Consider the following 23,630-nt stretch of genomic DNA (forward strand, 5'->3'; position numbering starts at 1 on the left):
GGTACGCTCAAGCAGAATTACCCGTATCTTTCGTATTGTTTAATAAACAGCATTTTAATCCGATCAGACGCCATTTTCTGTTGTTTTTCAGCCATGCGACCCCATCGGTTGCGAGGTGTACTGCACTTAGATACATTAATACCTTTTTAAGGAAACGACGACCGATCGGATTAAAATGCTCCTCGTTAAATAATAAGATCATTACGGGACATTCTGCTGGAGCGTACCCTATGGTGACATCCGTGAGCCTTCACTAAGCAATTTATCTTTGTAATCTGACCGTTTGTGTAGACGTACGTAGCAAATTGGTTAAACTGCTCAACAGCAGATTGTGTTGAATTCACGGTTGGCGCAGCGTAGCGTCTTTACATTTAGCCCAATAATGCTATATAGGAAGAATCTTATTTACCTAAGTAAAAGTATATGCCCACTGCAATTTAGATATACTCTGTTACAAGTAGAAGTCCGGTATTAAATAAACATATATTTTTTAATACTACAATAACGCATTGCGGTGCGACGCGTTGTGAGCTTGTAGATCTGCTATTTTCAAACATTTTGTACTTTTACTTTTGGTACTTTAAGTACATTTGGATACCAATACTTTTGTACTTTTACTCAAGTACATTTTTAATTCTGGACTTTTACTTGTAACAGAGTGATTCTACATTGCAGAATTGATACTTTTACTTAATTATAAAATAGGTACTTTTTCCACCACTGTGTAAACGTGTGTGTTCTCATGCCAATAAAGCTTCTTTGAATTGAAGATTGAATTGAAGATTGCTCCCCATGTGGCGGAGTCAGGTCATTGCAGGTTAGAAATTTATTTAAAACTTGAATATCTCAAAAGTACTATTTCAGCATGGCATCATTCTATAAGCCATATCTTCAAAACTGTTGGGTCAATCTCCACAACCAATATATCATTTTGTAGCTATGATCCCCAGCTTTCAAATGAAATGAAAACATTAAAATGAATAAAAATCCAATGACTGATAACAATAACAATAACAATAGATTTACCCCCATTCGTTCCGGATGGTGACCCGTTTCGAAACGGGTCACCTTCCGGAATCAATGGGGGTAAATTTACTCTAATCAAATTTTTGTCTTAGGAATGTGACAAAAACCAAAAAATATTATTGAACTCTACTCCCCATGGCATGAGTAATCAATAGAAAAAAAGTCATTTTGGGTGTGAACTACTCCTTTAATGTCAAGCCTGATTAAAGATGTATTTGTTTGATGTATTATTTAATTTGACTTGATTTTAACTGCTGCCTTATATAAAATAATAATACTGTGGACAACCTGAATCTCTCTCTGTGTGTGTGTGTGTGTGTGTGTGTGTGTGTGTGTGTGTGTGTGTGTGTGTGTGTGTGTGTGTGTGTGTGTGTGTGTGTGTGTGTGTGTGTGTGTGTGTGAGAGAGAGAGAGAGAGAAAGAGACATAATCATTAGCCTCCCTCCAGCAGTCAGCTAACATGCAACACATTAACATGAATCACTAATTAAAACAGCCATGCATCACAACTTGCTCAAGGACACTTGTCTTGGACCATGCAGTCATATTAGACACACTGCTGGCCTGGAGTCGAACCTGCAACAACTGAGGACTCTGTAACCATTCAGATATGCAGATATACAGTAGTGCCCCTAAAAGGGTAGTTAAACGTCACTCAACTCCCCCACAAAGTTCACTCACAACGATTGAAATTCATTGTCAACGATCCACAGCCCAGGTTGAATATAAGTATAAATCTTACCAGTGTTGTGTTGCTGCTCTAGGAAGACGTCTGCAGAGGCTCAGAGTAGGAAGTGACAGTTTCAACATGGCTCCACTGTGGTCCACACTCAGCCTACATACAGGAAACACCCTGTGAGATGAGGAAGCGAAAGATTGAGCAACACATGCACACGAGTTGCTGTGAAAGGTTTTGCACAACTTGTGTCCTTGCTTCATAAATATGTGTATTAAAATAATGTTTAAATGTGTTTAAATGTCTCCTTTGATTGCCTGCCCGCCAGCAATGTGTGTGTGTGTGTGTGTGTGTGTGTGTGTGTGTGTGTGTGTGTGTGTGTGTGTGTGTGTGTGTGTGTGTGTGTGTGTGCGTGCGTGCGTGCGTGCGTGCGTGCGTGCGTGTGTGTGCTAAGGCTAGGCTGTATTAGTCTAGTGCAGAGGTGTCCAACATGCGGCCCATGGGCCCAGTAAGGACCTCTCTCCACCACATAAAGGACTTCCTCAAAAGGCCAGACGGTCCAAACCAATGCAACAGACAGTGGTGTGCAGGGGCGTCACAAGGGGGGGGGGGTGGGACTGAGTTACCAGGGCCCAAGAGGAGGAGAGGCCTTAATTATTTTATACTTTAGATATTGAAAAATATCTAACAGCGCGACACGGGTGCCACGCTGCGAGGTTGTAGATCTGCTATTTTTGAAAAGTCATGAAAATGTGTGAAAATCTTTTTTAAGCAAACATTTGTAACTCACATTTTGCTTCTGGGTGGTCCCTGGAACTAAATGTTTTGAGATGGGGGTCCGTGGTCAAATACATATAATTTTGGGGGTCCTTGACATGAAAAGGTTTGGGCACCACTGACATAGAAACATGTTTTTTTTTACAAAAAAAATAAAAAAGAATCACGATTTCTGAAAAATAGCAGATCTACAAGCTCGCAGCGCATCACTCGGTGCCGCGCTGTGAGCTTGTAGATCTGCTATTTTTCAATAGTTAAAGCACAAAATAATGCGTGATAATGCGTTCCCAGTCTAAATGGGTTAACCTCCCTCCCCCTATGAAGAACATTCATGGGGGGCCCGCAGTGAATCCTTGTACCCAGGGCCCAGAATTTGGTGCGACACCCCTGGTGGTGTGAAGTAGTAACTAAGTACATTTACTCAAGTACTGTACTTAAGCACATTTCTGAGGTATTTTTTTTACTTTACTGGAGTATTTTCCATTTCAAATACTTTTACTTATACTCCACTACAGGCAAAAATTATACTTTAACTCCACTACAATTATTATAGTCTAACTATAGTAAATAAAGCATCATGTTGTCAGCAGCAGGACTTTTTCTTCATGCCATTTTCTACCGAGTGCGACTGGGTGTGTGTGTGTGTAGGGGAGCTTGCGTATGCAAGCCACGCAGCGAGGCTTCATCTACGCAGGGAGGCGCGTCAGTGGGCGTGGTCTGGGACAGAGAGGAAGAGCAGGGAGGCGGGGGAGGGGGGGGGGGGGAGGGGGGGTGCTAGGTGGAGCGGTACGGTAAAAAACCTGATAGTGGCGCTTGATGGGACAGATGCATGTTACTGACATGACTGTAGAGATACTGTACCGCTTTGTGTGATTTTAGGGCAAAATCTGTAGAAGCAGTGTCCAAAAATGTGTTTGAAAAAATCGCCCTCATGGTGGCGCTATCTCAGACAAATCCATGTTGATGAAATGAGTGTAGACATACTGTGTACCGATTTGTGATTTTAGGGCAAAAATTGTAGGAGCAGTGTCCAAAAATGTGTTTTGCAAGAATCTGCCACATGGTGGCGCTAGAAGAGGGCCATGTGAGAAATGGGGGTAGTGGTTTGGCAGCCAAGGAGTGTGTATGCAAATTTTGGCATGGATCGGGGCAACGGTGGAGATATGAGAAGGGCAAAAGTGTGACTGAAAGTCTCTGACTGACAGACTGACTGACAGACTGACAGCAGGTGGAGGTTTTGATAGTAACTGCGACCTGACGGTCGCAATTACACTATTACACTACTATATTATTAGTTACACTTATTACAATATTACACTATTACCCTTATTGCGCTATTACACTATCACATTTATGCTATTTCAACATAACACGTAATGCACTATTACACTATTACACCTATTACACTATTACACTTATTGCTAACCAGCCATGGACCCCCTTGGAAACCCCTCAGGGACCCCCAGACGTCCTCGAACCACACTTTGGGAACCAGCCATGGCTGTACCAGGCTGTTGTGAACCAGCCATAGAAACCCTCCTGGGGGTCCCCAAACCACACTTTGGGAACCAGCCATGGACCCCCTTGTAAACCCCTCATGGACTCATTTTCTGTGAGCTAGAAAATTTTTCGTTGTCTAATACAATCCGATAGCAAAAGAACTGTTTTGATGCATTGGCTGCCTGTGGGAGGAATTGCAACTCTCATTCATCCGATTAGAAAAAAAAGAATCCAGTGTTGCAGTTTGCGGCTAAAGCACGACAGCCATAAGAAGTCACCACTGACCTTGTTTAAAAATAATTGACACGCCCACATGGTTACTGCAGGACTAACAAGCATCGATTGGCTACTGTACATTCACCTCATCAATTAACTCAATAGCTGCCGGGCGCCGCTAGGTGCCGCTAGAGTGCCAGCCATTCTCCCGTAGGCATTCACTATCACATCCGGGTCGCCAGCCTGAACTGGCTTGGCTTTTCACTCGAATGAGTGCTATGCTAGCGAGCCGGAGGAAGTTAGCTATCAGTTAGCAATCGACTATATAATTTTTTAGAAGAGCGATCTAAAGTTATTCAGCCGCCAAAATAACTTGTCTGCTCTGCTGGCCTCGGAACACAATCCGGAGAAAATCCGCTGTAAAGATGTGTTTTTCTATTGGAGTGGGCGGGCCTTTTCTTCCCATTACGGGCCGTGTAAACAGAATCGCGGCCTTGTGCTAGGATGCTAAATTAGACCGGGGCTTCGTTGATGCCTCCGATTATTTAATTCATTTAATAATGTCGGTTCTTGTAATCCTTAATACGTCTTGCTGAAACAGCGTTTTTTTGGGGGGGCTCTAAACTTTTTTCTAAACCATTTTCAATGGAATAAATCATCGGGACAAGTAGAATGGCTCGTTGGGAAGCGGTGGAGGAGCCAGGACCACCCACGTCGCTACTAGCAGCTCAGGGTAAGCGAAATAGATTAAAAAATTAGTATTGGAATGGAAAAAAGAACCGAGATTATTCGGTTTTCGCACAGAAAGAGTTAAAACAACTTAAGAAATCATAGCGAAACATAGAGATGATGCACAGCCTGCCTGCCAGCTCAACAAACAACACAGACCAGCCTTGCTTCTGATTCTGAACCCTCATCATAGCAACCAATGGCAGCCATATCTCATCTTAAATGATAACAACATTAATTGGCACGGCGGCCAGGCAGGAAATACTGTTTATGAAAGATTAGTCATAAACTCACCATCAGATTCAGTCTCCCCAACAGTCAGCCACGTCCAAACAACATCATAATCCTGATTACTGTTTATCCATTGTCCTGAGTTTTTAATCAGTTGTAATTAAAGCCTGCATGCTAACTTTAAATGATCAGTATATGACAGTCTGGTATCAAGGCTACAGATTAACTTTAAATGATCAGTATATGACAGTCTGGTATCAAGGCTACAGATTACATAACTTTAAATGATCAGTATATGACAGACAGTCTGGTATCAAGGCTACAGATTACAAAATGTGTCCTAAAGTTGGACTTTCTGATTTGACCAATTCAACATTCTGTGTTTCAGGAACAGAACAGGAACACTGCTGAGCAAGACCAGTGTTGCCAGGTTATATGTGCGAGAAACAAGCAACCAGGTCTATGAATGCATGCCCAAATGTATCGCTTAACAAGCAAGACCTGGCAACACCGCTGAGACCAGTGTTGCCAGGTTATATACGAGAGAAACAAGCCACCGGATCTATGAAAATAAAATAAACTACTTCCAGCTAACATTCTTGACATGTTTAGTGATAGGGAGGGGGGCTATGACCTAAGGTGGGAACTCAATTTTAAACAAGCAACTGTTCAGACCACCCGAAAAAGTATGTGCATTTCTATTTGTGGAGTAAAGATTTGGAATAGTTTGACTGAAGAGATTAAACACAGTAAGAACATGTTAAAAAACTACTCAAATTAAATATCTTGGCTAAATACAGCTAAACATAGTCTTCATTATTATTTCCATGTTTTATTTTATTTGTACTTTGTATTTTGTGGAGGGCAGGGCAACAAGGCAGTGTTCCCCACAAGATGGTGACCAAAACACATATAGGGTTAAATCTGCCTTTTATCATACCCCTTCATACCTGCTTTAGTCGATTTTTTTCATAGCTGCCCCTGTTGCTAGATTTCGGCTGCCCCTGTTGCTAGATTTCGCGGGCCCTCTCATAACTAACACAGTGGATTGTCCTTAGGCTAGTGCGGTTATTTCTTTAGCTTCAAAGTTAGTATTTTTTTTATTGGATTGTGTTTACACAACGTCCTGAGACCAACCAAACCGCTGTTTTGACCTCACAGGCACCCTTACTTGTCAAACAGACCCCTCCCTCCCCTCCCTTTCTAGCCTCTCCTCTCCCTGCTGGTGCAGAGCAGAAGCCGTTTGACAAGTAAGGGTGCCTGTGAGGTCAAAACAGCGGTTTGGTTGGTCTCAGGACGTTGTGTAAACACAATCCAATAAAAAAAATACTAACTTTGAAGCTAAAGAAATAACCGCACTAGCCTAAGGACAATCCACTGTGTTAGTTATGAGAGAGCCCGCGAAATCTAGCAACAGGGGCAGCCGAAATCTAGCAACAGGGGCAGCTATGAAAAAAATCGACTAAAGCAGGTATGAAGGGGTATGATAAAAGGCAGATTTAACCCTATATGTGTTTTGGTCTGGATGTCTCCTTTAAACTAAACACACAGACACAGCTTTACCCCCGACTTCAGTAAATAAATACTTAGCAGTCCAAGTTTTGTTGAAAGCCCAGCATTCTGCCTTAACTTTTTTTTTTTTTGCCACTTTAGCCATTTCTGATGGTTAAGGTAAGGCAGGTCATCTTGACTTGTGACCAGTCTGACCACCTGCTTGTTATTGAGACAATGATCACAATGATCACACACACGTGCTGATGTATGCATTAATTGCGTCCATATGTACGTGAATAAAAAACTTCTAAATAAAAGAAAAGCAGCTTTAGTCCATGCATGAGGTGAAATTAGAAAATGTGTTTATTTAGTAATTTGCCATTAACCCTACAAGGGCCAGTCAGAGTGAACCAAAGGGCCGCATACGGCCCCCGGGCCGCACAATGCCCAGCCAGGTCTGCCCAAATGTATCGCTTAACAAACAAGACCTGGTAACAACGCATACAGTGATGTTAGACCTGATAGTGTGGGATGGGGGGTCGATGGGGGAGCCAGTCCTACCCCTGGCTCCACTGATCAGGTGGATGGGGGGTCGATGGGGGAGCCAGTCCTACCCCTGGCTCCATTGATCAGGTGGATGGGGGGTCGATGGGGGAGCCAGTCCTACCCCTGGCTCCATTGATCAGGTGGATGGGTGGTCGATGGGGAGCCAGTCCTACCCCTGGCTCCATTGATCAGGTGGATGGGGGGTCAATAGGGGAGCCAGTCCTACCCCTGGCTCCACTGGTCAGGTGCAGATTCCTACATTCCTACAGCTCTGTATATTCAGTTATGTTTTAATCACTCAGTGGCGTCAGTTCAGAAAAAGCTAAGGTATGGCTACATGACTGGTGTCTTGCACGCGTGCGAAAGCACACGTGCAAGACACCAGTCATGTTGCCATACCTTAGCAACAGGTATGATACATTTATTTTAAGAAGTACATTCAATTTTTTCCCCGTTTCTACGGTATGTTAGCATGTTAGTGGGAATATACCATTGTGTCAAGATGGGGAGAGAACATAATTATAATACCTTGTTAAAGTGACCATTTTGTTAACTTTTGCATTTGTAGTTATTTTACTGTAATTTAACAACATAATAACCGGCACAGATAGACAAAGAGGTCTACATTCATGTATTCATATTTAAAAGTAACTTTTATTTTCCCAGGGTATGGCAGCTGCATACCCCTGCCATACCCAATTGACGCCCCTGTACTCGCTGTCTGTTAGCAACAGTAAAGGATGAGATAAATCCCACTTCTGACTGTTAAGAAGTGGACAGGGTGTTGCACCAGATTCTGGGTCCTACAGGTACAAGGATTCACTGCATTATTGTGTGCTTTGAAGTCTTTGAAGGTTTTTTTAAAAACCTATGTTTCTATGTCAGTGGTGCTCAAACCTTTTCATGTGAAGGACCCCCAAAATGATATGTATTTGACCAACCACGGACCCCCATCTCAAAATATTTAGTTCCAGGGACCCCCGCCAGAAGCGAAAATTTGAGTTACAAATGTCCGCTTAAAAAATACATCACGACTTTTCAAAAATAGCAGATCTACAAGCTCGCAGCACGGCACTCGCTGCCACACTGTGAGCTTGTATATCTGCTATTTTTCAATAGCTAAAGTATAAAATAATTAAGGCCCCTCCACCTTGGGCCTTCGTAACTCAGTCCCACCACTTGACTTTCCCGGTGGAACAGCGACCACAGTGTAGTCTGCATTGGCCCTTTCTGTATGTGTGTGTTTGTGGAGCACTGCTGCTCAGTCAAATAAGGAAGTACACTTTAGAAACAAGCCCAAAACAAAACAACAACAACCCTTCAACAACTATATTTACAAGCGTCTTCTACAGAAAAACAAACCCACGCTGCACGGTGGTGAGATGACGCAGAATGCTTTGAGCGTTCGTCGAGGCGACCACCTTCCAGGACCTTCCTATACAAACCCATTATCTATACTTACAATTTAGAACTTAGCCACTCCCTGAGAAGTTAATCACGCCCCCTGTACTGTATCCCGCTGCTACACTAGAGCTATGTTAGCACAGACCCACGGCCCAATTCCCAAAACCATTTCACTGATAGCACAATCATACCTCTCGCTTTTGGACCGTCGCTATTTCTTGGGTCTTTATGCATTCTTTTACCTTCTTTGCCACGCTTTTCTGCCTCAACCGCGAACGGTGCTACGTCACCTATCCTTCTTCCTGATACGTCATTATCTTATCCTTTTCCACGACTCCTTCATCCGTGCACTAGAGATGGGACGTTCGCGAACGAATCAAGTCTTTTGAACGGCTCTTTGAAATGAACGATGGGATCCGGTGCGCAGTAGCTGGGAAGCTGGGAGCATGTCCTTTCTAATGAACACTCAACACAGTGGTGTAAAACGTACTCAACTTCTTTACTCATTAGTAAAAGTATCAATCTTGCAATGTTGAAATACTCTGCCACAAGTAGAAGTTCGAAATTAAAAATGTAAAGTAGGTTACACAAGTATTGGTATAGAAATGTACTTAAAGTAGGGTCTACCAATAGTAGAAAGTAGCCTACTCATTATACAGAATGTTTTCCAATGAATGAAATGTAGAAAAATCATTAGAAAATAGCTCATCTACAAGCTCAAAATGCGTCGCAACTCGCAACGCAACACATTGGGAGCTTGTAGATCGGCTATTTGCAGAATTGTATATGGCAGAAATGTATATAGGGTTTAAGTAGCCTGATTTGTAATAATAGTCAAAATCTACAAAGTAACTAAACTGAGCCAGTCTTTTGAACGGCTCTTTGAAAGGAACGGATCCCAGAGATCCAGCTCACTTAAAAGAACCATAAATCCCATCTCCGCCCACACACAATTTTCAGACACCGTTCGGTTCAGTGTGGCAGCACAATCGCTGGTTCGCTGCTATTCTGCTGCATGTCTTACGAAAACAGCATTGATGGCCATTGGGACACACAATGGCAACAACTATGCAACAAACATCGTGTGTGTGTATGTCTGTGAGTGCCAGCGAACGTGACTGCGTGCATTGTGCGCACGTATGTGTGTGTCTCGGTGTGTGAGCGGCTGCTTCCTCACAGAACAGCGACAATTTCATCTGCTTGGTGCGTGCATGTAGGCTACGTTGCGTGTTTGTTTGTTACTGTGTGTGTACTGTATGTGTGTGTCTGTGCCCCCCCGCCCCCTCTGCAAACAAGAACATCGGAGATACAAACAGCGTCTATAAAAACTGTGTGTGTATGATGTTTTAAGCATTGTTTCACAAGCACTGGGTCTCGACCCACGGGTGGGTAAGCCTGGTGGGCGAGGTTAACGGGTGGGTCGCGGAATGGGACTGTGTGTGTGTGTGGCAATGTTGTGTATTGTAACTGCGTCTTCTATTGCAAACAGTGCTAAACTCTTCAATCAATCAATCAGTCTATACAATAACGTGAACTCCAGAAGTGAGCGGCGGCGCAGCCGCTGCGATTTTCTAGTAACTTCAAACTTAATTTTAACCTTGATAGATTCAATGAAAACAACTCTCCTTTTTTCTGGTAACTCCTGACACCCTCCGAATACGTGCGTTTTTTCGATAACTATTTTAATTTATTTTTTATAATCTTTTATTGTATTTAATCAATTTCATTTCCCCCAAAAATGACATGATTTACAAGCTCAGAGGGAGCATCAGGGTTCAACATTGAACCAAATTCAATGTTAGGACTTGTCCAAAACAAGTCCTATTTAAACCATTCAAAGCTTTATAGAGCAACAATATCACATCACTGCAGTGCAGCATTTACCATTTAAAATAAAACAACCACTGGAGAATAAAATATCTACAAAACATAAAAACAAATCCCTGAGTTTCATGGTGTCAAACAGAATTAATCCATGAAGAGAATCATCATGAACAATGATCTGTGTTCCTGATTCTAAGAGTGTAGGGCAGTGGTTCTCAAAGTGAGGTCCAGGGACCCTCGGGGGTTCCAAATGGACCCTTACGGCAGTAACTCTGAGGACTCCCCTGAGCAAGCAGCTCTAGCAGGCTCTATTGGCTCAGTGGTAAGAAAAAAACAACAACAACATTAATTGCGACCGTCAGATCGCAGTTACTATCAAAACCTCCACCGACTGTCAGTCAGTCTAATAATAATAATAAAAATCATCTGCTCTTGTGCAGGAGACCTGGGTTCAAATCCCTGGTAGGACATTAAGGTTACATAGTTTAGCTTTCACAATATTTTCATCTTACATGTCATTCAAATGCTTTACTTCACTGTTGGTTTGTTTTTTAACTCCAATTTCTGTATTCTTACAGGCTTATAACAGCGTTGTCTTCCATGGTCTATTTAACCTTCTCTGCTCTCTCTTCATTTCCCTGAAACTATAAGCTCTGAAATTGTTTCCTCACGGTTAGCATGTCAGGCTAAACAGTAGGGTTAGCATGTCTGGCTAAACAGTAGGGTTAGCATGTCAGGCTAAACAGTAGGGTTAGCATGTCTGGCTAAACAGTAGGGTTAGCACGTCTGGCTAAACAGTAGGGTTAGCACGTCTGGCTAAACAGTAGGGTTAGCATGTCTGGCTAAACAGTAGGGTTAGCACGTCTGGCTAAACAGTAGGGTTAGCATGTCTGGCTAAACAGTAGGGTTAGCATGTCTGGCTAAACAGTAGGGTTAGCATGTCAGGCTAAACAGTAGGGTTAGCATGTCTGGCTAAACAGTAGGGTTAGCATGTCAGGCTAAACAGTAGGGTTAGCATGTCTGGCTAAACAGTAGGGTTAGCACGTCTGGCTAAACAGTAGGGTTAGCACGTCTGGCTAAACAGTAGGGTTAGCATGTCTGGCTAAACCGTAGGGTTAGCACGTCTGGCTAAACAGTAGGGTTAGCACGTCTGGCTAAACAGTAGGGTTAGCATGTCTGGCTAAACAGTAGGGTTAGCATGTCTGGCTAAACAGTAGGGTTAGCATGTCAGGCTAAACAGTAGGGTTAGCATGTCTGGCTAAACAGTAGGGTTAGCATGTCTGGCTAAACAGTAGGGTTAGCACGTCTGGCTAAACAGTAGGGTTAGCATGTCTGGCTAAACAGTAGGGTTAGCATGTCTGGCTAAACAGTAGGGTTAGCACGTCAGGCTAAACAGTAGGGTTAGCATGTCTAGCTAAACAGTAGGGTTAGCATGTCTGGCTAAACAGTAGGGTTAGCATGTCTGGCTAAACAGTAGGGTTAGCACGTCTGGCTAAACAGTAGGGTTAGCACGTCTGGCTAAACAGTAGGGTTAGCACGTCAGGCTAAACCGTGGGTGGTGTCTTCAGCTGCAGCTCTTCACTAAGGATATGATCCAGTTGATCGATCATGTCAATCATTTCTGAACTGGCCTTGTTTCCCTTTCTCCGCACCGTGTCGATAACGTAGCGTGCTTTGTCTGCTCTGAGACTTTTCCCCATGGCTGCTTCATTTTCATCATCAGAGATGACATCCTTAGTCAGAAGTCTGTCCAGGAGAGAATGCAGGGCAGGCTCTGAGATTCCGTTAATGAACTGTTCCCTCACAGACTTCAGTTTCGCTGCCTCTCCATCGATCGGATGTTGCTGGGTTGCAGAAGCACCTAGAAGGAGAAATGTATTTCATTATTCGTGTTGTAATTATATAATAAACCAAGATATGCTAATATGTTAAAACACAAGGACACTTGGTAGAGGTTTGGGTTGTCTAGTTACTTTGTCATGATGGAACTAGTCCAATTGGTGAGGTATAAGTAAGGAAACTTGACTTCGGTCCATTATATCTCCCCTTGAATAATGGTATTGTGTGTTTTATATCATTTTCATCATTGATTAGTCACCTTTAAAACGAGGTACAGCTTGTAAGCATCGGGCATTCGTGGAATGAGCAACAAGCCAAACGTGTGGGTAGTTTGTCATAAGGCCTGTAATACTGGTGTGATGGTTAGATGTTAGACTTTAACATCTAACGGCCTCATCCGCTTGTGTTGGTTGATGACGAGGATCGACATCCTCCTCATCAACCAACACAAGCGGATGAGGCCATGGACACCGGGCGTTACATTGGTGCCGTGACCCGCATCAGGTTTTCCTTTGGGAGGAGGTCAAAAGGGGGGTCAGTGTAATAGAGTGTCTCACTGCCTCAGCCTGATGACCTCAAAATCTAGTATCTCCCACAGCCCATAGGGATATCCCTTTGGTCTGAGGGTTAAGATGTTAGACTTAAACATGGGAGACCCGAGTTCGAGTCCTGGGCATTACATTATACATATTAATTTTACACTCAGTGTCCGGGTGCATAGTAGAGTGTGGAAGATCCATGTACGCGGCCACAACAGCTTGGCACCTCCTCCTCATGCTGGTCACCAGGATTTGTCAGCCAACGTGGTTCTGTTGGTCTCTCTAGCACATGCTGATCCCACAAGTGTTCAAATGGGTTGAGGTCCAGACTCACGGCAGGCCATTCCATCCTCTCCACTCCCACATTCTGTGTGGGGGCGAGCGTTGTCATCCTGGAGGATAGCATTAGGTCCCAAATTCTGGCAGAACCCAAGCTCAGGTGCTAGGCACAACCTGTGACTGGCACACACCTGTGACTGGCACACACCTTCCAGCACTTGAAGCCCAAAACGAGAGTGAATGCCAGCAGAACAGTATACAGGCCATTTTGGCAAATTCTTTGGTTGGCGCTACCCACACGTTTGGCTGTGTTGCTCATTCCACGAATGCCTGATGCTTACAAGCTGTACCTTGGGGCGTCATAGCTCAGGGGTAGAGAAACCGTTATTAGAGCAAGAGTACCGAAGGGTTCCCAGTTCGAACCCGGGCTCCCCCTGAGTTAATGTCGAAGAGTCCTTGAGCAAGACTCTAAACCCCTAATTGCTCCCGGTGAGTAGGTTGGTGCCTTGCATGGTTTCCTACAAATCCGGTGTATGAATGTGTGTGTGAATGGGTGAATGTAATGCACAATCTATGTAAAGCGCTTTGGATAAAAGCGCTATATAAATGCACCAATTACCATTTACCTTGTTGTAAAGGTGACTAATCAACTATAATTGCGACCGTCAGGGAGCAGTTTACTATGAAAACCTCCACCGGCCGTCCGTCCGTCCGTCCGTCCGTCCGTCCGTCACACGTCACACGTCACACCTTTGCCCTGCTCATATCTCCGCATCAGTATGACATCACACCACATGTGTACACAAACCTTTGTGTACGTTGCTGTGGCAACAGTCTGTTGTTGCTGGTTTGTTAGTGTACGTTAGCAACCACCTTAGCAACCATGGTTTTACCCTAGCAACCAACTGTTTACCCTAGCAACCAACTGTTTACCATAGCAACCATGTTTTTTTACCCTAGCAACCAACTGTTTACCATAGCAACCAGATACGCAGAACAGGTGACATCACACTGATGTCAGATACTCAGAGCAGGGATTTCTCCATAATATATGGGCATAAAAGGGATTCTGTTAGGGATCTCCATATATGGGCATAAAAGGGATTCTGTTAGGGATCTCCATATATGAGCATACAAGGGATTCTGTTAGGGATCTCCATATATGGGCATAAAATGGATTCTGTTAGGGATCTCCATATATGGGCATAAAAGGGATTCTGTTAGGGATCTCCATAATATGGGCATAAAAGGGATTCTGTTAGGGATCTCCATATATGGGCATAAAAGGGATTCTGTTAGGGATCTCCATATATGGGCATAAAAGGGATTCTGTTAGGGATCTCCATATATGGGCATAAAAGGGATTCTGTTAGCTGTTAGTGATCTCCATATATGGGCATAAAAGGGATGCTGTTAGGGATCTCCATATATGGGCATAAAAGGGATTCTGTTAGGGATCTCCATATATGGGCATGAAAGGGATTATGTTAGGGATCTCCATATATGGGTATAAAAGGGATTGTATCCCAGATGATGCCCTGTTAGGAGATCCACACTAACAGAATCCATATATGGTCCTACCGACAGCTGCTATAAGCCAACCCTGGCGATAAGGTCTGAGTCGAAGAAATGCTTCTTTCCTGGCAAGAATTGCCCCTTTATACTGTAGGGCTCGTTTGTGTATTGCTGGTCTCCATATCTCCATATATGGAGACATAAGTTGCTCATGCCCAAATATGGGCTGGTGAGGTCAGACTTAGTGTGATGCGTAGGTTATCTCCATATATGGAGATTCAACTTCAATGAGTAACCATGGCAAACTGTCAACTGCCCGTATGTCTTGATAATTGGTAAAACAAACTTTTGGCCTATTTGTGGAGATAAGCGACCAACGGTCGCTTATCTCCCGATTAGGGAGTCTTACTGGTGATATGAAACACAATACCAATTGGTATTATTAAAGGGGAGATATCCACTGCTAATCAATAAACTATTGGCAGATATATTCCTATGTTCATAAATGAGCTCAGCTGCCATGCAATTGATTTTTAAAAACATGCTTTAATTAATTCCTAACCCTAACCCTAACCCTAACCCTTCAACGAGTAAGACAATGTAAACTCACCTGGCTGAAGAGAACGTCTCCTGGTGGTTCCTTCGTCCGATGCATCACTTCTCTGCTTTGTGACTGTGAAAGAGATGGAAATTCAACTACTGTCTCCTTCTACAGCGCTGAAAATCCTGATATTACACAGATGATTCCAAGCAATTAGTAAACTGTAAATCATATGATTTGCTCCTACCGGTTTCCTTTTTGCTCGAGCCCCGCGGAAACTGACTGAGTCGTTGTAGTATGCTGGGCCTTTTCACTTTCCTGCCCACCAAGTCACCTGACACAATAACAACAGATAGGCATCATCTTTCAGACAGAAATACACTGCAAAAGTACAAACGTTAAAGTAGACATGGGTGACTTAATACATAGTTACCTTGTCGAATCATGTCAGTCCATGCAGTATCATCAGCACCACTCATTTTCAGATGAAATGTGAATGGAGGAGGCTGCTCATAGTAAGCTTCAAAGAAGCCTCTGATGTAAATTGGTTTCAGGGTGAATGGCAAGTACTGCAAAGACACATAACATTAGTAACTTACATTCAAATTCAACACATTTTGATATGTTCATTGCTACACCTATCTACCCACAAACACACCTCAGGATAAATGGCTCCTCTATCTACCCACAAACACACCTCAGGATAAATGGCTCCTCGTGGCTCACTCATGAGATTGTAGTTTTCCTCTGCCAGCAGACAGAGCAGATTCTTGTCAATCTTACTGAAACGTCCCTTCGTCATCTTCTTGATGTCCTGCCACACACAAGGACAACAGGTGGACAAGGTGATGACAAAAGGAGAGAAGGGAAGACAAAAAACATTACTGATGGTTATTATTGCCACGGAGTGGTGCTGTAGTCAATAAAAACCTCATTTTTTTCGGCCTCTTAACAATGTTGTAGACAACCAAGGCTGTTATGTAGTTGTCAAGAGAGTTCTTAAACTTTCTCCTTTCACTTTTCAGGGAGCTCCTTTGCAATCTACCCTTCAAAAGAGCTCTAAAAGTGCATTATTTTAAAGGTTCACATGATTGTCATTATACAACAGCTTGTCTCCATCTCGGTGGCCTCCTCACTTTAATATGAGATGCGTTGCAGCTGGTGGGGAAGATGCGGAAAGTGTGAGCATCGATAGGACTCCACAGATCCTCGTAGAGCAGCACCACTCCGTGGTGTTTCTCCTGCGCTGTGTCCAGGACGATGGCACCCACAGGTGACAGGGAGGACACCGGCCACTTCAGATGACTACCAGAGGACTGGACTCTCTCTATGACGGGATCCTTGCCTTTGATGTGTAGAACACCAAAGACCTTCTCTTTCTCCTGGCCTGCAGGTGAAGATACAGAGAAGGAAGGATGGAGGGACAGTTTTATAGAGACGACAAGACAAAATGCATGGATGCAAAAAATGGCTGAAGACACACAATAGTGTAAAAGAAATATCACTTAATCAATAAATACGTCAGAGGCAGCATATCCATACCAGCCAGGCACAGAGAGTGGGGCAGCTGAATGAGCTTGACGGCAGATGGATCCTTGTTGACTGTCTGCACGTTGAATATGGGACCAGCGATCCTCCAGGGGTCCTGGATGAACTTGTTGAACATGGACCAGGACAGGATGGAATAACGCACCAGAACTCCCTCTGACGCGTCAAATATCAAACCTGTTAACGTACACTCATATGTCCCCTCTCCTTCCAGATGAGCCCTAAAGAATGCATGCACACACGCACACGCACAAACGCACAAACACACACAAACGCACACGAACACGCCAAATTGATCATTCTTATAAGGAATAATAATTATAATGAAACCAGATAAGCCGATGATTTCAGAGTGATGTCCAGACTCACTGCAAGCGTCCTCTGGAGAGTTTCTCAGGGATGATCTTCTTGTTGCCGTAGCTCTACCAAGCAAACACACACAGGAGAGCATTAAGGATCACCAGCATTCCGACATGCTGCCATTCAGATTGATTAAATAATGTATTGGTCCCAGTGATTTAACAACACAAGTACAGTAGTTACATTAAAATGCAGCACAGCACCAGTACAGTTAGACATCCTGCCCAACAGTAACATCCCAATAAGGCCTCTACAGTCTTATTTACATTGGAAGTTCTTGGCACTCAACTTACAGACATGGCAATAGCAACAAGACAATATCCGTTGCATTTAATAACACATAAATAAATAAAACACTCTATGTTCAAGGCAGGGGAAAAGGGAGGGGGGGGGGGGGGGGGGAGTCTCACCTCTCACCAGTCTTATGGGAAAAAGTGATAACTACCTTTGCCTCCTGAAAGGTGAATTTTCAGAGCAACCTTGAAGGGGCCCAGCGAGCTACATGTCTTAAGGGAAACAGTCAAGGAATTCCACACTTGAGTGGCAGTATTGACTTCTAATTGTCACACGATATACATGCCACTGAGACTGAGACTGTGTTGGAGGCAAGCTACAGTAAATAAAGTTAACAGCCATCGTCAACAGTCTTTCAGGAGTGCAACTTCTCACATCAAAGGCCTTGCGCTTCTACAGTAGATTATGGTTGAATCCAATCAATAGCTAACGAGAGACAGTCACTTTGAAAAACAGAATGAGGGCAACTGCTAGTTGTGAGATGAACGTTCTTCATGAATAGCCAATATGTGACTATTATGATTGTTTGAAGACAAAAGAGGGCGGCTCGCGCACCCCAAGTATATGATGCATATCAAGAAGAGTATTTGTTTGATCAAACTGACCTGCTGGACATGTTGGCATTTTTCACAGCATGGTCTGAAGTACAGCTGATCTGGAGGGACAAAACATAACAGTTACACAATATTCATCCATCCATTCATCCATCCATCCATCCATCCATCCATCCATCCATTCTCATCTCCCACCTACCATTGTCATAGTAATCCAGATCAGGTCTCTTCAGCTCTGCAGGAAGACATTAAAGAGAAAACATTTCATTATGTGTAATCCTTCATGTTGTATTCACACCAACACTCAGTTCATTATGTGTAATCCTTCACACCAACACTCACAGTTCATTGTAGTGTTAAATGTATTACCTTCCTCTCCACTGTTTATCTTCATCATCTTCATCATCATGTTCATGCAGTCGTCTGTAGAGTAAAGACAGTGGACAGTTAGTGGATCAGAAGCAGCTTGGAGGCTTACAGTGTAAAATATTAATATGATCCATGACTCACCAGAACCCTCTTCCTCCTCTTCTTCCTCCTCTTCCTCCTCTGATGAGATGTCAGACAAATCCTAACAAATGGAGGAGAAATCATAAAACACAACTTTAAGCAAGATTCAGTCTAGGAAATTAACATTCAGAATGTTACAGCATCTTTTAAGTTACTTAATCAGTAAACCCTGTTGAACTATTCTGCTGATTATTGATTTTTGGCAAATCACTTACAGTAAAGCCCTTTGCACACAGGACAGTTGCGTTTCTTTCCGTTTGCTGCATGATTAAAACGCATAGCCGTGGGAACTCATTTGAGGCAGGAGGGGCTGTCGATCGTGTCACGCACGCGCGCGAAGCGCGCGTGTGCGTGACACGATCCCCGTGCGCGCGCGCAAAGCGCGCGCGAAAAATTGCGGTTATGTGCGGATTTTAATTGTGTTTTATAACCTTTTTTGCAGGTTTTATTCGGGTTTCCGAGGTTTATTTTTTAGCTAAATGTAACAAAATTGGGAACTGCACACTAAACTTTCCCTTTGCCTCTCCAAACGGGCTGTGGACAGTGCGGAGACATATAAAAAATGCGCACACAGTGGCCATATGCCACTGATCTGATTGCAGCCAGCAGGATATTATTAGATGCTATATTGTCCGCCGCATCGGTCCAGACCCCAGTGTTAGGAAACAGCTGGTCAACTTCTGGTACACCATAGCCATTAGCCACTAGCTAGCCCAAACATTAGCCTATCCAGGCAGCACAGCAGCATAACATAGCATTCATCATTACAAGTCTTTAGCCACGACTCACCAGTGAGGACGCCAGGGCTAGCAGAGGGCGATGTCATGCCTTCATAGCCTAGGTTGTGTTGTCTTGGTGTTCTGTATATTCCTTTTATGCCCGTATTGTTATAATTCACAGAGTCCATGACGCATATGTTACGCACGGAGAGACAGACGCTTAGACAAGTTAAAAGGGAAGTCCTTTGAAAGCCATTTCCTGTCTAAACAGTGCCCAGAAGCACATTTCAAAACAAGAGCCTTTCTTTTTTTTTTGTTGTCTATACAATCGATCATTCAACACATGTTTATTTTGAAATTGTACTGGAAATAGAAGTAGCCAATAGCTCCTACTTCACGCCACTGATGTCAGAGCCTCTACTTGCCGATCGGCAATATTTTTCCCCCAACCCCCCTTTAGGGGGTGCGGTGGGGGGTGCGGTGGGACGTGGGGGAGGGGGTGCGGCCGCACCCCCAGCACCCCTACTTCCCTCGGGCATGTTAAAACGCATTGGATTTGGTGTGCAAGGCTGCGCGGAATCGGCGCTGCAGATCCCAAAAGGAGTGATGAGTTTTTTACCGCATGCGACAAGACGAACGAATCGAACCCTGGGTTCGATCGAGAAAAAAACGCACGGCCGCAGCCACTCGTCGCACGGCTATTTCGAATCCGGTGTGCATGAGGTCATAGAGAATCATTGTTTTCTTTTAAAAAAAATGAAATTGTGCGTTTTATCCGTGCAGATAAATGCGCCTGTGTGCAAAGGACTTAACTCATTTAAGATTATTATTATTATTATCCAAAGATCCAAAGATATCTGAACGTTTGGTCTTTTATGGACATACAGGGTGCAGTCGGTGCCAGGCACCCATGACCGACACATGACATCAATAAACAATGTTTATTGATGCCATTTGATGCCATTTATTTTATGTTTATTAAACATAAAATAAATCAGTGTTCTGAATGTTGATGATGGAGAAATTACATGAATAAACATTGAACCGAGATTGTTGTTTAACATTCATTTCAATGAATTAACTAAACATGAATGTGATTTTATGAGACGTAAGTTGAATGTGATTTTTACAACATTTATAGTATTTTTTCTTTCATTTAATTTCATCTCTCTCTTCTCTTGTCGAAGGAGAATCACCTTTCAGGAGGCCAGAGAAGGAGGTAGTTATCACTTCTTTCATAGACAGGCCAGAAGTGAGCAACCCCCCCCCCCCCCCCCCTTACCTTAGCCCCTCCCCCTTGTTTCCCCTATCCTGTACATATAGTGTTTTTATAACTGTGATGATATTGAATGTTTATTTTTTGCTTGCTGTTTGTTATTAAGGACTTCCAATGTAAACAAGACTGTGAAAGGAGGTTTGGGATGCTCCTTTTAGGCAGGGTGTTTAACTGTACTTGTACTGTACTACATTTCTACTGTATTGACTATACTTGTTGTGTTCTCCATTTTTGTCTAATACAATGTTCAATCTGGGAGTCCTACTTGAATCATGACTTTCATCATAGTTACATAGTTCTGATTGTGTGCATTTTGAGCGGTTGTTATTATTATCATGTTAACATATTTAATCCAACCAATGCATCTGCACTGACACAAAGGTTCAAATGTTGTCCTAAACTAGAGTTTCATTATGAACACTCACCATCACGTCAGCGTCTGCCTGGGTAGGAACTTCACTCATGGTCTCATATCCTGAAGAGGACGCAGGCTGTCTGTTCAACCAATCAGAGACCTTCTTGTCAGGTGACCAGCTGGATACACTTCCTGTCTCAGATGGTGTTTCGACACTCACTGGAACACAAGACAACACACATTTAACAATGATGATGATAATAAAAAAATAAAAAAAAAGATAATAATAATACTAATAATAATTAAAGCTGCAAGCAGCATTTACCGGGCCCTCACACGTCTGTGTACAATAGGAGCAAATATCGACCAATCAGAACTGGGTGCAGAACTGATTGCAACTGTAGGTCGCAGTTAACTATCAGGACCGTCACAGCTTGTCCATATACGTCCGTCCGTCCGGACGTATACACTTTTGTAAGGTCTATCTGTGGGTTTGTCGCTCTGACATCATGCTCTGACGTCACTGTGATGTCAGGGGAACCACTCAAACAGAATGGGTTTGCCGCTCTGACATCATGCTCTGACTTCACTGTGATGTCAGGGGAACCACACTAACAGAATCCTTTTTATGCCCATATATGGAGTTACCTGATGTCATCAATATTAAGCCCATATCCAACAGGACTTCATATGGGAATGCCCATATATGGAGGCCACATCGGCCACATACCACATTAACAGAATCCATATATGGCCAAGACAGCCCATATATGTGTGGCTGGTTCTACAGACATCTCCATCTATGGGCATAAAAGGGATTGTATGTATGATGTCAGATGTCATAGACGTCAGACTTTCACATAACGAATAACTGAGTAAGCATGTTTGGGCTCTCACAGCATATCTCCATATACAGTACATGGATCTCCATATATGGGTACCAGGGGTTTAATAAAATAATTTTCAACAAGTCCATTGAGGCCACTGATGACTCGTTGGCAAATAATAGAAACTATGACATATCACCCAATCAGAGGAGGGGGATGGGCTAATAATTCCAAACATGGAGAAGGACTTTCAATTGAATCAATTGACGCATCGTATGACTCTCTGCAACAAACTGTTCTAAAGTTATGGCAAATGATAGAAACTATAACATATATCGACCAATCAGAAAAGGAGGTGGGCTACGTTAATCCAATGAAGGACAAGGACTTTGAACCAAGTCCAATGACACCACCCACAAGTCTGAACGACAAACCATTGAAGTATAGGAAGAATTTGGAACTATCAAAAATCGACCAATGAGAAGAGGGGCGGAGCTCAGTTAGCAAGGACTCTGAACCAAGTCCAATGACACCACCCACAATTCTGAACGGCAACCTTTGAAGAGCTATACATGGGTTGCATTTGTAGTCCTACACCAGCCATGTTGAGGACCCACACAGGTGTTCTGATTGGCGTAGAACATTAGTTCTGTGCCAATCAGAACACCTGTGTCGGTCCTCAACATGGCCGTTTAGGACTACAAATGCAACCCATGAATTGGAGAAAATAGGAACTATCAAATTTCGACAAATCAGAAAAGGGAGTGGAGCCAAATTACACCAATAAAGTACAATGACTCTGATCTGATTCCAACGACAACCCCCAAGTCTGTATGTCAATCAGATGGGAAGTTACATAGAAGAATATAGAATTATAGATCAGCTATTTTCACTTCTTGTTTGCCGAATGGAGTCTGACGCTTCACCGTGGTTACATGTGACAAAACTCAGGCTTTTGATAATTTTTCATCGTTAAGGTGCTTTGTGTATGCTGAGAGAATTTGAAGTGATTCTGACCATCCCCCTGTAAACATAAAACATGTATAAGACCCTATTTGGACTGCAGGGTGATGTTTGTTATTTTATTAATGATAACATGAGGGTTATAATCTGGACTAGACAGGATGTTATTTTATTAATGATAACATGAGGGTTATAATCTGGACTAGACAGGATGTTATTTTATTAATGATAACATGAGGGTTATAATCTGGACTAGACAGGCACCACTTAACAAGGCATTACTAAAAATATGACTTATTGCTAAACAAGGGGGAGTAGTCTTCAGTTGGTCTGAAACAGTGACATCACAGACTAATCCTTTAGCACTACTCACTAATGGTGAGCAGGGTAATTAATGCACACAAATATTACATATTATAGTTAGATATGATAGTTGTCATTCCATGGAAAACTATTCAGGCAGCGTTTTCCTTTTACTGGAAATATGTACAAAAAGGTCGGCACTGCTCCACAATCATGCGTAAGCACACACACTTTCTGGGATTATTGTTTTTTTCTTTTTTTGGGGGGGCGTGGGGTCTGGAAGATAAAAACATTATACTGACCCTAACAGTGTCAGCTAATTTTCTACATCATTTGTTTAAAGGGATATTCCACTTTCAACAGGGAGCAGTGGAAGGGCCTCTCTCCCCACACACACCCATTGTAACTTCAAACTCCATTTTAACCATGATAGATTCATTAAAAACACCCATTATTTTTTTCTGGTGACTCATATTACCCTCCTAATACGTGAGCAGGCCGTGTTTTCTCCATAACTTTTTTCATTTATTTTTAATAATTATTTGGGAAAATGGAAAAAATGAAATACAAAAAAAATATTATTAAAAATAAATTAAAAAAGTTATCGGGAAAAACACAGCCTGCTCACGTATTAGGAGGGTAGTATGAGTCACCAGAAAAATAATGGGTGTTTTTAATGAATCTATCATGGTTAAAATAGAGTTTGAATTTACAATGGGTGTGTGTGGGGAGAGGCCCTGGGCCTGGAGGGCCTGATAACATTTACATCAAATATCAAAATATTCA

General features: G+C 42.9%; 2 protein-coding genes across 2 annotated transcripts in view; both read right to left on the reverse strand.

Annotated features, from left to right (window-relative positions):
* Nucleotides 1-11,239, reverse strand: part of LOC308280600 (uncharacterized protein) — a 50,842-nt gene extending 39,603 nt beyond the window's left edge. Inside the window, exons 1-2 of the mRNA XM_080754937.1 lie at nt 10,999-11,239; nt 1,768-1,860 (exon numbers count right to left, since the gene is read on the reverse strand). The gene's annotated coding sequence lies outside the window, so the exon portion shown is untranslated. The remainder of the gene's footprint in view (nt 1-1,767; nt 1,861-10,998) is intronic.
* Nucleotides 11,240-11,825: 586 nt separating this feature from the next.
* On the reverse strand, nt 11,826-20,895 carry LOC308280598 (uncharacterized protein). Its single transcript, XM_080754935.1, has 13 exons — nt 20,822-20,895; nt 18,402-18,462; nt 18,261-18,314; nt 18,091-18,126; nt 17,943-17,992; nt 17,053-17,105; nt 16,678-16,904; nt 16,272-16,522; nt 15,833-15,949; nt 15,569-15,704; nt 15,383-15,469; nt 15,205-15,267; nt 11,826-12,283 (listed from the first exon to the last, which is right to left on the reverse strand). The coding sequence occupies exons 1-13, from the start codon at nt 20,858-20,860 to the stop codon at nt 11,967-11,969; spliced, it is 1,491 nt and encodes a 496-aa protein (XP_080611061.1). The 5' UTR covers nt 20,861-20,895; the 3' UTR covers nt 11,826-11,966.
* Between the last annotated feature and the right edge of the window lie 2,735 nt (nt 20,896-23,630).

This window comes from Nannobrachium achirus, assembly GCF_963921795.1.
Source record: "Nannobrachium achirus genome assembly, contig: SCAFFOLD_207, whole genome shotgun sequence".
NCBI classification, from domain to species: Eukaryota; Metazoa; Chordata; class Actinopteri; order Myctophiformes; family Myctophidae; genus Nannobrachium; species Nannobrachium achirus.

Coding starts and splice junctions, on each gene's coding strand:
- LOC308280598 (XM_080754935.1), bottom strand. CDS start 20,860: ATGAGTGAAGTTCCTACCCAGGCAGACGCTGACGTGATG. Junction 18,463..20,821: donor AGGCAGACGCTGACGTGATG/GTGAGTGTTCAT, acceptor TCCATTTGTTAG/GATTTGTCTGACATCTCATC. Junction 18,315..18,401: donor AGAGGAGGAAGAGGGTTCTG/GTGAGTCATGGA, acceptor TTTACTCTACAG/ACGACTGCATGAACATGATG.